The 16,157-nt window shown below is 39.7% G+C and overlaps 1 protein-coding gene and 1 long non-coding RNA gene across 6 annotated transcripts in view; one reads left to right on the forward strand and one right to left on the reverse strand.

Annotated features, from left to right (window-relative positions):
* Positions 1-248: 248 nt before the first annotated feature.
* LOC140314726 (tapasin-related protein-like) overlaps positions 249-16,157 on the reverse strand; it is a 106,948-nt gene continuing 91,039 nt past the window's right edge. Inside the window, exons 1-8 of one of the 3 annotated variants that reach the window (XM_072393084.1) lie at positions 3,579-3,673; positions 3,204-3,380; positions 2,852-3,127; positions 2,329-2,658; positions 1,318-1,665; positions 857-946; positions 654-673; positions 249-537 (exon numbers count right to left, since the gene is read on the reverse strand). In XM_072393084.1, the coding sequence (XP_072249185.1) occupies positions 523-537; positions 654-673; positions 857-946; positions 1,318-1,665; positions 2,329-2,658; positions 2,852-3,127; positions 3,204-3,380; positions 3,579-3,633 (1,311 nt within the window). In that variant the 5' untranslated portion in view covers positions 3,634-3,673 and the 3' untranslated portion in view covers positions 249-522. Of the gene's footprint in view, positions 538-653; positions 674-783; positions 947-1,317; positions 1,666-2,328; positions 2,659-2,851; positions 3,128-3,203; positions 3,381-3,578; positions 3,674-16,157 lie in introns of those variants that run through there. The other 2 variants (XM_072393085.1, XM_072393086.1) reach the window with 2 other exon arrangements.
* On the forward strand, positions 4,199-11,205 carry LOC140313809 (uncharacterized). Of its 3 annotated transcripts, none has more exons than XR_011917092.1 (4): positions 4,199-4,387; positions 6,505-6,693; positions 8,207-9,623; positions 10,389-11,205. It is a non-coding gene; the product is annotated as an uncharacterized lncRNA (long non-coding RNA). The 3 variants fall into 3 exon arrangements; XR_011917093.1 differs by having other exon boundaries at positions 8,207-8,369; positions 8,894-11,205; XR_011917091.1 differs by having other exon boundaries at positions 4,200-4,387; positions 8,207-11,205.

Raw genomic sequence — 16,157 nt, forward strand, 5'->3', positions numbered from 1 at the left:
CACTTCCCTTTTTAATTGAATTATTTCTGCAACAATTTTCTCTTCAGCTTTATTAAACAAGCCTATTAAGTCTTGATAGCTTGTATGGACATACCATGTTCGATGTTTAGAGTTTCAGGTTCTGAATGAGTTAAAGGTGTTGTATAGAGTTTTCTTGTAAATTAAAAAAAATGTTCCTGTTACACCAAATCAAAACACACTCTGTGTATCTGTGAGACCTTGCATACATGTTGAACTGATCTGCATTAGCCAATTCCTTAGAGCAATTCCTAATTTTAATACATCTGAAGCACCACATTGAAGAAAAAGCTTTAAAAGTGATTGTTACATGATCTGTTGTTTAATTATATACGAAGAGCTCATTGCCAGGAAGATCAGCCATTGACAAGTTTCACAGAAAGCCCAATTAACCCCCCCAAAAAATTAAAAGTGCTACATTTTTAAATGAAAAAGAATGAAGGAGAAGTAATTTCAGACACAGTCTCCTTTCAGTGTAAATTCTTCTCCCACCATCAATGCTGCTCAGTATGGTTTCTTCTGCTCAGGACAGACACACAAACAAACACACAGATGCAAAAACATTTAATTAGATAATAGCTTGCAATGATATTTGTAATTAAATAAAAATAGATTTGTTTTTCATATCAGTTTACCTGTGCTGCCTTTTTCTTTACTGTGGAGAAAAGAAATGGCAGTTAATCTTCAGGACATCAACACCTCACATACACATACAGTGAAGTAATGATCTGTGATATTACATATAGATTGTCCTCATGTTGTTTAATTTGTTTCTCCATTGAAGTTACAGGTTTGTTGTAATTTAGCAGTTTGTTTGTTAAAGGGCTTCTTCACTCACCTGAGTGCAGGTGGAACAGCATCATAGCCAGAATGACCAACAGTAAGACAGAGAAACAGACAGAGAGGTAAAGCATCCAGCTGGCTGGCTCTGTGGTGAAAGCAGACACAAATATTAAACTCTGCTGCCACCAGATGGTAACTGATAGTACTGTAGCACAAATTCTGTTACCAGGGGTGTGGTTGAAAAGTAAAAGAAATCCCATTTTATCATCTTTTCATGAGCTACTTTCTTTGACCTTGTTGGAAAACATCTCAAGGTTAAGGATAGATTGTAGCAGACATTTCTAAAGACTTAGGAAAAGACAACTGCGCTGCAATGAGAATACAACCATACTTACATTAGGTTGAAATGTGGATCTGCAGCACTGAAACCAAGGCTGCTCAAACATTTTCTTCTAAAAGTGCTTTAGATACAAGCAAAAAAGACTATTTCACTGGACCCCTGGTAGGCCCCCTTACCTTCAACATTCAGGATGAAACTCTTCCTAATGGGCATTCTAAGAGACTGATGAGAAACGCTGCAGGTAAACTGCCTCCCTGATGCCTTGAGTGAAGCCTGGAGGTAGAAGAAAGCTGACACAGTGTAGGTCATGTCCTGGTTATGTTTGTGGCTTGACAGCAGGACATTTGGCAGCACTTTAGGGAGGGGTGTGCCAACCCGCTGACCGGAGGCTGCTGGGTCCTGCTCGTACCAAACTATCTCCACATCCAAAGGGTAGTAGTTCTCTGCCTCACAAACAATCTTTTGCCCCCCCCCCTCCTGTAGCAAAAGAGTGGGTCCTACATTAAGGGAGACACGGGGAGGCTCTGAGGAGAGTGGGGAGAAGAAAATATATACAGAGGTGAAGCAGACCTTCTGTCAGTCTTTCCCAAAACACAGGATGTGTTGACGATGTAAAACTAATTTTGCCAATACTCGAACACTTGGAGCTTGAAATAGGTAACTTGTAAAATTATGGCCTCAAAATTTAAGCAAATGCAGCAATGGTGTACAAAGGTAAATCATACCATTGACATAAATGGATCCCAGGTACTGACTAAACTGAAAATATCACATAAGACAGCACTCTAATGTCTATTCCTTTTTTGAAAAGTTCAAATATCCAATTAAGTTCTGCAGGCTTAGTAAATGCCTGCTAAAGAAGATGGTTTCTCACGGTCAACTGTCATTTACAGTTTGTCATAGATAGAAGTTTGAATTTTCATCTCAGACATTTTCATCCTTCACATCAGTTGAGAGCAACCCGAAAACCAATATATTGGGTTTACATAAATGCAAGAAGGGCTAAAAACTAAACCCATTAGTAGATGTTTGAAGATTGTTGTCTACTCATTTCAGTCTGTTAGCCTATGCTTTATAATGCTTTAGAATGATGTACCTAGGATCCATTAAGTCCTACATTTTTTAAATATTTAATGCATTTTTTATAGTTTTTTTTTTTGGCCATGACACACTGACTTTTTCCTCACCTTCAATTTGCAGATTAATATCCACACTCGCAAACAGTGGAATCACAGACACAGAACATTTATAGGTTCCTTCACTGCTTAACTTCGCGAAGGGGAGGGTATAAGAGGCATCTCCTCCTGTGAGGGCCTTCAGTCCAACACCATTCCCCTGAGTCTGCCCTGAGTGGCTAGTATGGCTGAAGAGTTTAGTCCTCTCTCCACGATGTTGCCGGAGCCACTGCACAGTGACATTTGGTCCTCGATGGTCAAGTTCAAATTGGCAGTGAAGTTTTTGTTGTGACCTCAGGCTGGTTTTCACTGATGGAGATTGAGTTTTGATTACCATGGCAACTATGGAAACAGATAGGACAAAAATGGTGATACACAGAGACACATGTAGAAATTAAGACAAGCTTATCTTTTACAGATATGTGATGCTGATGTATTGTGGAACTCCACAGCTTGAGTTGTTGCTAACATGTCTTTTTTGGTCAGATTTCAGTGTAAAAGTGTCACGTAATGAGAAAATATATGTTGATTTTACCAGATGTAGTAAGTATCTCTCTGTCAGCGATAGCAGGCCAGCTGCGGTAGTCCTGCTGATCTGGTGGAGGTTGGTTAGATGGAAGTCTCAGGAAGCCAGTGACGGTGAAACGGCCCTTAGTGTGTTTGAGGGTGCAGCTGAACCAGCGGTTGTACCCTTGAGCCCCTTGGACTGGCCATCGGACATGGATGCCCTCTGTACTGTATCTACGCAGCCCACACTCCAACTCCTCTGCTTCCACTCCTTCCACATACCGCCGCACGTCCAGTTTGGATCCTAGAACAACATAAAAAAAATTAAAATAAACCGTAACAGTTTTAGTCTCCTCATAGTGTAGGCTGCAGAAACTTACCTGTGAGCAGGAAAGTGATGGCATTTGGATTAACAGGAGCATCTCCTTTTTGACCAAACTGCAGCATTGCCTCTCTGTGGATCAGCTGAGTGTCAAAGTGTCCCTCATTATTCACAGACACATGTTCATCGGTGAACTGACAGGGCAGCCATGGTATCTGATGGACACTCTGCACCCCTGAGCAACAAGCGCACACTGTAAGTTAATATAACTTCCACACACGCCTACGATAATGAAATGTGCTAAATAAATCGATTTGCCACTGCCACATACATGAGTAGTTCTGTCACGTATTTCTGTGAATTCCTACTACCTGACCAAACACAAACTCCCAAATCCGCCACAATCCTTACAACAACTCTTACAACAACTCACCTGTACACAAATAAAAGAACATAAGAATCTTCAATCGTAGACCCATGGTGATCATTGGCAATTTCTACTGTGACTGAGCTGCTTGAGAAACACACCGAGTTTTAAAAAAAAAAAAAATAGTTTCACTTTCATTTTGCAGGAAAAAAAACCTGCTTTGCCCGCGACTGGCATCACGTGACGACCAGGGACAATATCATGATGATACGTTATGAAATATTTTAAAACGATGCAAATGTGTTATTGACTAATGATAAACGAGACCATTTTTATGGGTGCAAATGGAGCTACTGCCTGCTGAGAGACCTGCTTGTTGCCTAACATGAAATCTATAATGAAACAACTAAAGCACAGAGATAAGCTGAAGATACTTTGACATATGAGATCCTGGCTTGCTATGGTGAAACCTGGTTGCTTTAGGCAGCATGAGGAAGGGAAAGCACACTGTGTAAGCCAGAGAGACATAGATGATCAACGACTCTTTGGATGATGTCACCAAAGCTTGCAGTACTGAAGCTGTCCTTTGGCGTCGCTGTGAAAAACTGTGATCACATGAGAGACGCGGGTCGATCTTGTTTGCTGGCGGAAGAGCTTCTACGGTAAAAACTCAAGAAGTCCTCCAACTCATACGCTCACTGTTGTCGTTTGTTCATGCACTAGAATACGACACCCTGGAGCGTTTCTAAAAGCGCTCTAAAAGCGCCCCCTTTTGGTGACATGGGGATACAGATACTTTTCGTCGATGAGCACCATAAGCATTGTGGGTGTGTTTCACATTTATTTGATGCACTTGATGAGCTCAGCTAACCAAGGTAAGTAGTCAAAAATATTAATTAGGCTAATTATTCGTAGAACATTGTTGTCAGTGCGACTAGTTCTCGTCGTCATTGCGTTTTAGTTATGTCTAAATTTAGATTAATATGTGTTTTACCGCAGATTAATGTTGACTTAATTTAGCTAGCCAAATGTTATTCTTCGGAAAGGTCGGCTAATGTTTGTACGGACGTAACTGTTATAAACTACACAAAACTATAAATGTGTGCGTTAATCCCTAGTATTAGCCGAAATAGTTTTCTACAAAGAATGTTTAATAGATTACGGTAGGCTACGTGTGACGGCAAGGGACGAGGAGTCGATCGATTTTCTGACACCGCAAATATGAGTGATCATTATGTTTAAATGGTCACCTTTTTATTATTATTATTTTTATTTTGATGATGATTCTGTGAAGCTGGAGCAACATCTAAAATGTATACTTGATCGATAAATATTGACAGCAGTGAACTGTATAAAATACGTCTAATTATTATGAATTTAAAACGGCACCATGATGGAAACTTTCAGACATATGACTGGTTAGGACGGTAATTACAGTAAACTGATGGGAATGTTGCTGCATAATACCAACGTCTGTCATAACCTAGGCATCACGTTTAGTCACAGATGTTAAAAACAAAACATTAACGAACCCTTTTCCATAAATTTTATTTGTATAGCCCAAATTCACAAAAGACATTTAGCCTCAGAGGGCTTTACAATCTGTAAAGGGAGTGACACCCTCTGTCCGTAGACCCTCGGTTCGAGTGAGGAAAAACTTGCCCACCAAAAAACCTTTTAACAGGGGAAAAAAGGTGGAAGAAACCTCAGGAAGAGCCACAGAGGAGGGATCCCTCTCCCAGGACAGACAGACAGGCAATAGAGGTCATGTGTACAGAACAAATCAACAGAAACATTTTGTCCAATTACAATGAATGATCAAATGATTACAGTTCTAATGGAGCCTGTGGTAGAGATAGAGAGACACAGATGCACAGCAGCAGCCAATTGTTAACTAACTATAAACTGTAATGAGATATGGTAACAACAATGACAGTAATAGTACATGTAGTGGACGTCGTACAGGATCACAGCAGCAGCCATGATCCATTAGAACCTGCTGAACGAGAGAGCACCGAAACTCTAGAGAAGGAGTTTAGTTAGTAACATGCGTTATCATGCATTAATGAGATATGTATGTTTACAGAGAAAGAGAGAGAGTGTAGTGTCTGATGTTTACCACCTGTGCAAAGTTGCCTTGGGAAAATGATAAGAAGTCTGGTAATTGCCATCTGTGTAAGGGAGTTATGGGTATAAATCAGGACATTTTGAGAATAACATACTCACCAGTAAATTTGTCCAAGAATAGGCTCAAAATTACGCACACGCCATGTCTTGTGTCAAAGCAAGGCTTTGTGCTTAGTGATGAGAACATGCAACATCTTCAAGGTCACTAAGAACAGGCAGATTCTACTTAATGAAGACCGCACTCTCAGTAAGTCAGAGATTTTGGGGAATCTGGGCTTGATACATCTCTCCAGACTTGATGCATTATTCTGGAATTCTGATACGGACCTGGTTGACAATAAAGGTTTCTGTGTTCGACCAAGTCTGTGTCAGCAGAGTTCTTCCTGCATCATCTACACACAGGCTGTTTGAAGGCGACCATCCCCTATACACCACAAGAGACAGAGAGAGAGACAGACAAGCCTAATTCTGATTGGTCACAGAAGTTTTTGCAACATCTGACACCATTCAGCTTCTTGTGACTATGTGTGCATTATTTTATGGTAAAGGTAGATTCATGCATGTCGTGTATTGGTTGATTATATGATAATTGTTACATTTGATTTTATATGTCCACTAGAGCTGAGTTTATCTAGAGAGCTACCACAGGTTTTAATTGAGTTCATAAAATGAATAGGGGGGACCAGGCCCTTAGTAGTATTATACTCATTGAAAACCAGCACGTTGGGTTACTGTGTTTATTAGTTTTATAAGGTACTGTAAAGAACTATGATCCCTGTCAATGAAATATAGGTGAGAACATTAATTTATTATCCACTAATGACACACTCGGCAGTGTTCCAATCATATATGTTTCTCTCTCCAGATGCCAACTGAAAAAAATTGTTCGCTGTGCAAGGAAAAAATCAGGGTGGCCGCTAAGACTTGCAAACGCTGTGGCACCAAGCAGCCTACTAAGGAGAGGCTGGAAAAAAGAGAAACAAAAATTTACAGAGGAGTGGAATGAGCATCAGAGTGCAGCATCGACAAAATCTACGATGCCACAAACTTGCTGGTAAGTTTTTTTTTTTCTTTCAAATGCTTTCATTTGTTTGTTATTCTATGTCAGTTTCATCTACTCCACCCCTGGTTTATGGTTTTTTTTCATGCATTTTATTTTTCAACTAAATCAACATGAAAAGTCAAAATTGAGGAAGGGACATCACCAGAATCTTTTACGCAGCCAGTTCAAGGCAAGAATATTGTGTAAAAGGTGGAGTACATTTAACAAGAGAGACACCCTTACACACTGAAATGAAAACAGCCATTACATTTATTTGTGCAAAACAAGCAATGTTCTGGCAACACAACAACTTGAAACTTGAAACCTGCCCCTTTGCGCACCCACTTGCAACTGATTGATTTTACAAAGTCTTGCAACTGTACTGTGGAACAGAGTTGAGACTAGTTTGTGTGACGTCACATAAAGTGTACCAACAGTTGTGTTATAAGGAAACACCTCTATGTGGAAGAGCACAACAACCACTGTGTGCCGTTGATTTGTGTTACTACGTAGTTGTGTAGGCTAGCCCAACGGTTCCTGATTGACCAGTACACACTGTCTCCATGTGGTGTCCCAAGCATGCACTCTGTGCAGAGTGGTTACAAAGTTTGAGACCTTTATACTTTAGACTACTACCATCCAGGGACACTTGAAAATCTTCGCATTGTTATGTCTGCGTGCAGTTCAAAAAGAGCAAGGGAGCTGGATCAGCTGTTGTAACAGTGGAGTGAAATGTGAAAAGATTGTAGTTACCCCAATAATGAATTATCTCTGTGCAAAAGGCTTTTTTTTTAACACAGAGACAGCTGGGCTGATACAGAGCAAACCAGAGAAAAAAAATAGCCACTGCAACTATCAGATAAATCATCATCACTTTCAGACAAGAAGGTGCAGTAATTGTCTCTGTGTGCAAAGTAACACAGTTAATACAGTTTAATGTATAATGAAATTGTAACTATAAAATCACAACAAATGATTAGTAATAGCAAAGACTTTGAATAGACAGTACAGTAGTATCTGCATTAACTTGAAACTAATTGAATTGCCCATAAACACATTTACTATATAATTGCTTTTCATTCATTCAAATTCAAAGTTCTTAACTACTTTGTGGTGTTAGTCTCAGAAAGTATGTAACTGTATGCAAGAGTAATTCAATCAATTTGTTAGTTTAGAGGCAAAAACTTGAAAATGCCAAAATAGCCATTTTTATTTTTTAGGTCCATATTTGATGCCAAACATCTTGTTTTTTGTAGCATGAGCAGCACTTTTAGTACAGATACATAGAAGCCTATTATTATTTTTTAGTTGTCTTTCACTAAATTTTAATGTATTTCAAATGTGTATTTCATTTTTGCCATTGCTAACATTCAGAAACTGTTTATTTGCAGCAGTAGCTACTTCACGCTAACCTTTAATGAGTTGCTGATCTGTCTAGATACCAAAACATAAAATGTCAACTTGTCTGTACTCTATATTTATGTAATCGAATGTATTGTATAATTTAGTTTTTACTCTGTTCAAGCTCCACAAGTGGGACCTTTCATAGAGGCACCCTATCCTGTTCCTTGCCAAAAAAAATAAAAATGGCATTGTGGCAGAGTTCCTCTGTCCATGGGACATCGAGGCAGAGGAGGTAAAGGATTCCCTTGTGACGATGCAACGGACCTACGAGAAACTCTTTAATGGTAATGTATATAAATGTGTGTTCAGGACACTGAACAACATCTCTATATCGGCGCTGCTGCAGCAACAATAAGAACATCCTTCTACAAACAACGGTTGTTAGTCCTTCTCCCAGCATGTCAGTTCACAAAAGCAAACGTAATGACTTACTGTTAAGTAGTTGGTTGCTTGGATAGTTAGTTGGTTAGTTAGTTAGTTAGTTCGCTGGCTCCTCTGACCTGCCATTGCTGCTCATAAAACATACAGTTCGTAGTGAATCAGTTTACGTTAGGACAATAAAAAAATATTAAATAAAACACCCCCGAAAGCTTGACAGGCCTCATGGTTACAGTTGCTAAGGTAGGATTGGACAGTAGCCGTCTGTGATTAGTCAACTATGGGCAAAATCTGACGAATCAGATTCAACTATGAAAATCCATAGTTGAGGACACCTCTAATCAAATACTTATTGCAGTTTCCTATGCAGCTTAAATCCACTTAAAATACTTATACCAAAGTCTACATCACAGTTTCCTCTTCCCAACAGTGCACCTGACCAGCAACTGCAGCAGGTGAGAGTAAGAAAGCACATGTATGATAAACAATAACAAGAAATAATGTATTATTTATGACATATGATGAAATATATCTATAATTCTTGTTGATTTTTTACTTTCCTTTCTGTTTCCCAGCTGGTATTCTGTGACTGCAGATAACCACTCAGAAGTATATAGGCTTTACACAGGGCAATCTCCCTACACACAATCATAGAGGGCAAAGTTCTCATGACTTCAGTAGTGCAGAAGATATGGGGAATAGGTACACATAAAAACTAAAAGTACATAATGATATTATGGGAATTAGCTCCATGTGTGATTAGAGAGATTGATCGATGTGGAGAAATTTGCTTGAGAGGTGGACAAACAGACTACTGCTTGTGTGAACTGTCCTATCATTGTGCTTCACTGCACCTCTTGACGACTGGGTGTCCCAGGCTTAGTTTAACAGACAGCTTGTCCATTCTTTAGCCAGACTGCACAAACAAAAATCAAATCACAACACTCCTCTGTAACTCCCACTGACTATAATTGCACTTAACTATCTTATTTTACTGAGACGTAGGTTTGTATTTACAGTAGCAGGTATATTAGCCAATGCGCATTGATGTCATAAAGAAAATAAAAGAACATTTGTTTATATTTACATAATGTCTCTCTCTATATTTTAAGGGCTGTGCAGAGGTGTTGGTGCAGTGGCATGCTTGCTCTGGATGGAATGTATGTTATCCTAAGTTGACTGTTGTTGATGAGTGGGCTGGAGGAAGAGAACTAACAAAATATAAAAATGTCTCCTCAACTTAAACTGTAAGTTGATCGGTGATAGCTGACTCTTTAAAAGTCCAGGACCATCTCCACTGTCTTCAGAACGTTAAGCTCCAAGTTGTTCTGGCTTAAAGGAGCAGTGTGTAAGGTCCACCATTTGCCAGATTCTGTAATTAGGGCTCAAGCTGTAAGCAGTAAAGGCCCTATTGTAATGCAAGATAATGCAAGGCGTTATTATTATGCTATGCGCAAGTTGCTCGAAAACTCATGACACTCGCCAGGGACGACACGCGTGGGGGGAAACAGCGCAATTTCAATGCCTTTGCCTTGCAAAATGGCTCTGTAGCCCCCCCTAGAACATTGTAAAAACACCTCCACATTGAAGTTAGTTTTACGTAGGACGACAATGTTATGTCATACATAGTTGTGTACTACATGAATACTTGCCACGCCAGTCTGTGGGATTGGACACACGGGTTCAGACACAAACCAAGAACCAAGAACTGTTACATAATGCACTTTTTTATCTAACTTGTGTTATCTTCAAATATATGCTGTTGCATACAGATACATAATGTGGATCATTTTACCAGGTATTCTGATTACAAAATGCATGCATACCTGAGAACTCAATGTGTCATTGGCAACTTCTTTTTTTAAAAAACATTTTCAAACAATGTAACAGTAATACTTAATGCTGACTATCTATCTGTCTTGCAGTGAGACAAAGTGGAAAAACTCGTGGGAGCCAAAAGAGGAACATTCAAAATTAAAGCCGCAAGCAGCCTGTCTGTCTGGATTGAAAATCAAATTAATAAAAATAGAAGCTGAATTTTTGTGCTCATTTTACTTGTTAATCACTCAGAATTGATTTTGTTTTGATTATCTTTTATTGTTAAAGGCATAAGCCATAAATCTGTAGTTACACTATGGGTGAGGTTAGAAGTCGCAATATTCTGTAAACAAAGAATGCCCCCTGTCATGTACCCACATTAGTGTTTTGTGGAGGTGCTGTTTTTTCATTGAAACACACAAATAAACCACAGATGTCAGAAATGATCTATTGGACATAATAAGGGTATTGGTAACTGATTTACTCAAAATAGTTGTTGTGATTTTAGTTTTCACACTATGCCAGCCACAGACAACAACAGGCCTCCTCTGTACAGCTCGCGATTGGCAGCTGCAGGTTAACCTGGGAAAATAGCTGAGGTTCCCCCAGCACATTGCATCAACATCCTTCCAACCATACATGATAATAACATCTGAGGCTTCAAAACATCTGATCATTGGTGGAACTCGCAGTGCCCTGGAAAGAGTGGATCAAGCGCGAAAAGTACCAAGTGGAAGAGTGCAGGGGCAGGGGCTGGAGGACATTATACGAGCCCATAGAACTTGACTGCAGAGGCTCACTCTACAAAGTTCTTGGCCATCTGGGCGTTACAGGGACGGCCAATCTGCTAGTGAAGCTGTAGAGAAAGCCACAAGGTTGCTGTGGATTAAGAGGGCTGGTGTGATGCTATACTGGGATGCAAATTAGGGCCTGATCACACCTGGCTTGGTCACCTCAGTAAGGGTGTCAGATACAATATAAATGACTAATTCAGTTGTCAATCTGTCAGATATGATTATCTTACATGATCTATCTTACATTTTCTCATTCTTATTTGAAAAAAAAAATCCTTATTTCATGGGCTGAGCCCTCAAAAGGCTCTCTGAATTGTAGGCTGGACACGGCTGTGTCCATGAAATGTGAAAATTCATACTTTGTCATAGAACCATAATAAAGATATCCTTGGAAATGTGTCCACCCAGGGAATAACATGTCAGTTTGGGGATTGTAAATGGCTCCTTCTTTGAACTATTGACCTTTAAACCCTGACTTCTGAGAATTTTTGAAGGGTTATAATTCAGCACCAAAGGGGGCTACAGAAATGGGACAAAGTGTTCTAGAAAGTTTATGAACTCAGCTGTGTGACTATACTTCCTGGATATAGTCAGCACGTGGGGGTCCAAAATGGTAAACATATGTTTTCACCCACTTGACAATAATATACTTAAATTCTGGTCACATAAATGTGTTTCCCACTCCCTTAAAACCGCAGCTATGCATTCATTTTGTCATTTATAACCTCCTATTCTAAGAAATCACTAATCGTACAAATCCCACGAGCTGCGACATGAAGCTTGATACAAAGTCACGTGATATCTGTAGTTATGAAACACATGTTGAAATAGGGTTGTAAAAAGATATATATATATACTGATGACATCGAATATCTAGTAAAGCCGAACTAGTGATTACATTGCTTTAAGTTTCTATATGTAAAGAAACAGTAATGATTGTTAATTTAAGATGCGTTTTGAACCGCGCAGACACAGATTTACGCCAAATAGCAATGGAGGCTGGTCCTTCCGCTTTGTAGAACAATAGATCTGGGGTTAGGATTAGTTTATCTACTGAACACATTAAATATTAACTACAGTCAAACGTGTAATGGCACTGATTATAGTTGCTTTAAGTTAAGAAATCACACACAACTATGCATTTGAGTCGTTTATTTGAAAATATGTAAGGTTACTTTGCTGTAGCTTGGTTGACCGAAACCGAACGCAGCCAATCCACGGAGGACAGTTATATGCAGGAATTGAATGAGTCCAACTACGTCACTAGGCTTTCTACCGATCCATGGATCTATATCCATGTACCGATCCCATAAGCTTTCTTTTAATAATACAGTTCAAAATGCACGTGAGCAAGGACACCCACAGCTTTTCCGGGAGGATCCCAAGGTGTTCCCAGGCCAGCCGAGTGACGTGGTCACACCAGCGTGTCCCGTGTCTCCCTCGGGGTCTCCTCCTAGCAGGACATGCTCAAAACACCTAGGCGTCCAGGGGCATTCAATTCAGATGCCCAAGCCACCAGCTGGCTCCTCTCGATGTGGAGAAGAATAACAACAACGATACCAATCTTACATACAGTCTCAGCTGATATCTGTCAAAACATTCTCTTTTTATACCCAGCAATATTACTAACCTACTGCCAGTTAACCAGATTCAATCATTCATTCCACCAGCTGTTTTCTTTATTCATATCACTACTTTTTCAGTTTTTGGGTTGCAACTGAAACAACTCTTTTCAAATGTGTTGCTGACATCAAATTCAAAATGAGTACAACACTTTCAAAATGCAATGTTTCTCTCTGTCTATTCTTCATCTGAACTGCTGTCATCCTCTTCTCTCTCATCTTCCCCCTCCTCTTTTCCTTCATCCAAAGGAAGAGTGAAAGAGGAGCTTGAGTCCACAAGGGCATAAGTGCTGGTGATCGTGTTCAGTTTTTTCTGAAGAAGGTGCCACTTGTGCAGCAGACAGCACTGCAATCCCCTGTATCCCTCTTCAGTGAGCTCCACAGATGACACTAAAATGAAAAGAAAAATTCTGATTGAAAATGAGGCAGCTTATATTGATCACTGAAGCCTCAATCATGCATTTTGAGTTTGGATTTGTGATAAAAAAAAAGGGTTTTCATACTTGATGAAAATGCAATAATTACATGCCACTTACTGCTCAGTGGCATTGATTTATCTTTACATAGTATTGCGTAACTGATAATGCATCCTCCTCTTAGTAACTTGGGAAATATGTGGAACCTACTGTGGTTTTTGATGTCCTCATCCATGTGATGAAGGAGATGATCCAGTTTGTCCAATGCCTTTCTTAAGTAACAACAATGCTGGGTCATCTCCTTCACAATGATCAGCCGCTCTTCCTCCATTTGCCTAACCAGCATGACCTGGTCAAACAGTCGCCTCTTTAAGCGTAGACTCACCACTGGTTTGGAAAAGAGAGCAGATAAGAGACCATCAAAACCTTTTACTACTTACAACAGTTGAATTCTTTGCAGAAGTGTAAATATCGACGGTGCAACCGGTGCAACTACACAAAATCATAGAAAAATTACCATCTCCTTGCAAGGCAGAATGAGATCCTCTGAGAGACTGCATGCTGCATCGATCTCAGTTTTTTCTTCCAATGTAGCATCGTCGTTGTACTGCATAACCCTCTCTTGGACTTTCTTCTTTGCCTCATTTAGTCTCCTTCGTTTCCACTGCCTTTTTTTGTTGCTGTCTGTTAGGTTAAAAGAAATATTAGGAAAAGAACAAAATAGGATAAGCTGTTGAGTGATGTAATACTTCATACCATTTTGTTGATAGAGGTCATGTTTCTTCCTTCAAAGGGAATAAATCATGTCATCTATCTCTCTCTGGAGCTCCTCCTGGCTACTGTCAGCACCAGGTATCTCTTGAAAAATAGAAACAAGGCAAGATGTAAAACTTAATGTAGTCTAATATCACAAGACCTATCATACTGACACACCACCATCAACATCAGTACATACCATTGACTGCCCATTGCTTAACATCCTCCACCCACTGCTCTGTGTCCTCCTGAGAAATGTTGAGCTCCAGCTTGAGATTGAGGAGATTTGCAGTTTCTAAATCATCTCTCTGTGTGGTCTATTTTGAAGGTTTGAAAAAGAGAGATAAATACAATAGCTCAAGGTGTAATCTGCCAACATACAGTATGTTAACAATTAATTGACAATAAATCAAATTAATAAACAACTGTTATTTACAAAAAATATTTTATTCCTACATCGTCATTGGTGATCTACCCTCCGCCACACCCTTTATTATTTTTGACAAACTATTTTATGTGTGTGCTGTTTGAGTCTTTTGATATAACGCCCCTGCCTGCCCCCTCTAAAGAACTCAGCTGTAATGGGAAAAGACCTAAACCGAGTCGAGCAGAGCTTAGCTGTAACTGTGTAGTGGAAAAGGACCATTGGTGTTTTTGGCAACAAAATCCTTGTTGGGCCTTAGCAACAACACAGCAGACTTCTTACTTTGACAAAAGTACTTCTACATTGTCTTGTGGAGACTGTCAACCTTTCAATGGTTCCACCCCATGTCAAGCACATTTAGCATATCAGCTCTTCCTGCAAAAAACAAACAACCCCCCCCCCCTTTTACCAACCTGACTTGGTCTTGTATTTTGTAGTGAGAGCTGCTCTTGAGAGGAAGCTATTAACCTGCTCCACTTCTTTCCCAATTGTATTCCCTGCACCTTCCTGATTTCTTCCACCCCACCTCACCTATTCCAGAACTGACAATAAGATTAAGACATTTGTATTACAGTCATGCTTTCACACCCAACCTATTTGGTTAAGTTCCTAGTCTGTTTTCTTGGTTAATGTGGTTCAATGGAGATGCCGTCAGTGCTGCCAATTGAACTTTAGTACAGATTAAAACACCCATATTGAGAGGAGATGGTTATCTTGGTCTTATACCAAATGGACTCTGAAATGTGTTTTTGACACAGGTTAGAAATGTCTCTCTCAGAGACGTATACACTAGTCGTGAAGACAAGGCCTTGTTCCTGTGTTTACTTTCTTGCTCCTGGACACACTTGACCAGCCACACGGACATAATGTGCACACAGAACAGCAATTTAAAAGCATGTACTGTATATCTCTGGTCCTAGAGGAAACTTAAGAAATGCATAACACGATTATATATAAAAATCCTAATTATTTCATGGATGTGCACTAACATTTCTGTGCTTGAAGAGATAAAAATAAAACTAAATTTCTAGTGAAGTGACTTAAAATTAGTGTTGTGACACAAATATTTAACTTGCCACTGTACCTCAAATTTTCCAGTGTGAGCATTGGCATGCATTACAGAAAGAAAGGGCTTCATTTCTGTTAAAGGTTGGAGCTCAGGCAACTTCTCTGCCATTTTCTCCATGTATGGCCAATACCTGTAGTAGAAAAAACACAACAGCATTTGAGGTTCATAATTTTAAGGACACAAAGCAGGACTTGCAGTGAAAAGGTTGGTATTGGTAGTGTTTTCAACTTGAGTCTGTCTGTTCATATGTCTGATGAAGATTTTGTCACCACAATATGAGTGTGGTCTGACCAATGTAACAGAGCTCTGATAACCCATGCAATAAGAACTCAGTAGTAATGGCCACCCTGGCGGAAAATATAGAGTTATGATGAGGCAACGGTTGTGACTACCTGCAAGTGATGTCCATACAAAAGAATGTTGTATTAGCGGTTTCAGCCAACTCTTTCTGCAAGTACAGTGGCTAGGCGTAGATTTCACCACAGTTGTGGTTCAAACCTTGCAGCAATACGCCATATTTGCACACAGCTATTTCCAGCCCCTCCTCATGTCTTACAGAAACCTGGCTGCAGCAGGAGGATCATGTTAGCATGAATGAATCAACTCCCTCTGACTATTTAGATGTTCACGTTCCTCAAACCACAGGCAGAGGAGGAGGAGTGGCAGCTATCTTCAGATCAGGGTTACTAATCAGTTCTAGACCCAAGATTAGTCTTAGCTCTTTTGAATCTTTGATTCTGAGTTTTTCCCACCCAAAGTGGAAATCCCAAAATCCTTGTGTTTGTTGTTGTGTAT

The sequence above is a fragment of the Leuresthes tenuis genome, unplaced genomic scaffold, assembly GCF_036924035.1.
Source record: "Leuresthes tenuis unplaced genomic scaffold, fLeuTen1.0.hap1 SCAF_9, whole genome shotgun sequence".
Classification (NCBI taxonomy): Eukaryota; Metazoa; Chordata; class Actinopteri; order Atheriniformes; family Atherinopsidae; genus Leuresthes; species Leuresthes tenuis.